Below are 2,089 nucleotides of genomic sequence, written 5' to 3'. Positions count from 1 at the left end.
TTTCCCTCTTGCTCTCTCTCCTTTCTCTCTTTCAGTCTCTGTCTCTCCCTTTGTATCTCTGTCTCTCTCCATCTTTCCTTCCTCTGTCTGTGACACTTTCCTTCTGTCTCCCTCTCTCCCTGCCTTTCTCTCTGTCTCAGTCTCTTTCCCCATTCTCGCCTTCTTTCCGTGTGTCTCCCCCTCTCTGCCTCTACCACCCCCACCTGCACGGGTTTGCTGCAGTCTCCTGGCGCACGGATAACCTTGCCGCTGCCGCTGCTCCGGCCCCTCCTCCCTCCTCCCTCCTCCCCAGTCCTTGGCCTGGGCCAGAAAAGAGAGAGAGAGAGAAGGATGCGGGGCTGCGAGGATCTGGTGTTGGGGTCAGGGGGTCAGGTGGGTTGCCCGTGCAGAACTAAGGGAGAGTGAGTCCAGGGGCGTGCGCTTTGCCCAAGGGCAAGTGTGTGAGATCCTGGGAGAGTGGGAGGGTCTGTGGGTGGGAGGGTCTGCTAGCTTTCTCCCTGGGGGAGTCCTCTGGGATCCTGGGTGGGCTGGGGACCTGGGCATGTAAGAAGTCCTCGCCGCGGGAAAGGAAGGCCAGGGAGTTAGTCTTCTGAAAGGCAAAGGCCAGGAGGCTGCGCTGAGCGGTCCGTGTCCCCAGGTGTGTGCTCCGGCGGCGGCCCTCGGTCGCGGGGCGCTCTGGGCAGCTGCATGGGGAGTCCTGCTGCTCACCGGCGCCGCGGAAGCGGAGCACGGCCGGAAGAAGGTCGTGCACGTTCTGGGTGAGTCAGGGCCATGGAAGCGGATCCTGCCCCGCAGAAGCCGTGGCCAAGTAGGATCACCAGGGTGCATGGAGCGGGGAGGACGGTGCGTGCTGGGCGGTCCTGATGGCCACAGTCCCCGCCCCCTCCCTAGTCCCCTTACGGAACCCCTTTACCCTTATGATCTCCTGATCCGCACCCAAGTTTTCTCCCCACATCCCTTTCCCTGGGTCCCCCTCCCCAGGTTCCCTTGCCCCGCCCCTAGAACCTCTTCTTAACCCTCTTTGGTTGCCCGTAGAAGGGGAGTCGGGCTCGGTGGTGGTGCAGACAGCGCCGGGACAGGTGGTCAGCCACCGGGGTGGCACCATCGTCTTGCCCTGCCGCTACCACTACGAGGCAACCGCCCATGGCCACGACAGCGTCCGCCTCAAGTGGACCAAGGTGGTGGACCCGCTGGCCTTTGCCGATGTCTTCGTGGCGCTGGGTGCCCAGCACCGGGCGTTTGGCAGCTACCGCGGGCGGGCTGAGCTGCAGGGCGATGGGCCCGGGGATGCCTCCCTAGTTCTCCGAAACGTCACGCTGCAGGATTATGGGCGCTATGAATGCGAGGTCACCAACGAGCTGGAGGATGACACTGGCATGGTCAAGCTGGACCTGGAAGGTGACTAGCCTGTGGGGAGGATGAGGCTCATTTCTAAGGGAGAAGAGAGGAGGGTATTGCAAAGGACAGAAATCAAATCAAGTTGGCCTGAAGGAATTCAGCGGCTTGGTGGGGTAGGATAATGATTCTGATCTGGGGTGATTTTGCTACCCGGGGATATTGGCAAGATCAAGAAGTAGGTTGTGGTGATATAGTGGGTAGAGACCAGGGATGCTGTAAACAGCCCACAACACACAGGACAGTCTCCCCACAGCAAAGAATAATCCAGTCCAAAACGTCAATAGTGAAGACACTGGGAAACCCTTTGGTAGGATCCAAGCACAGTGAGATCCAGGCATTCACATCATGTCAGAAATCCTTCCTTCAGCTCTGTTTCCCTGGGTGGGCTTTCCTTGGACAAGTTTCCCCTGATGGAACCAAAAAGTAGTGCCAGGCCTCCACCCTCCCAGCTTGGCAATTGATTTCCTAGGAGTGCTAGCTAGAGTCCCAGAGTTGTCCTTCATTGGCCCAGCTTGAGTCATTTGCCTACCCATGGGCCAATCACTGTGCCTGGGAGATGGGATGCCCTGATTGGCTGACTGTGGAGCTGGGAAGTAGGGTTTCTATCTGAAGAATTCCCTCCCATGTGGTTTGCCTCCTTCACTCCACGTCAGAAGATGCTAGAGAGATTTCAGAGCCCTCACCTGCTGAA

General features: G+C 58.9%; 1 protein-coding gene across 1 annotated transcript in view; it reads left to right on the top strand.

The window, feature by feature from the left end:
• HAPLN4 (hyaluronan and proteoglycan link protein 4) overlaps window positions 1–2,089 on the top strand; it is a 5,780-nt gene that overhangs the window by 1,228 nt on the left and 2,463 nt on the right. Inside the window, exons 3-4 of the mRNA XM_007461114.1 lie at window positions 638–758; window positions 1,036–1,398. Of these exons, the coding sequence (XP_007461176.1) occupies window positions 638–758; window positions 1,036–1,398 (484 nt within the window). The remainder of the gene's footprint in view (window positions 1–637; window positions 759–1,035; window positions 1,399–2,089) is intronic.

The sequence above is a fragment of the Lipotes vexillifer genome, unplaced genomic scaffold (assembly GCF_000442215.2).
Source record: "Lipotes vexillifer unplaced genomic scaffold, Lipotes_vexillifer_v1.1 scaffold469, whole genome shotgun sequence".
Classification (NCBI taxonomy): Eukaryota; Metazoa; Chordata; class Mammalia; order Artiodactyla; family Lipotidae; genus Lipotes; species Lipotes vexillifer.
This window is presented reverse-complemented; position numbering and strand designations above follow the sequence as displayed.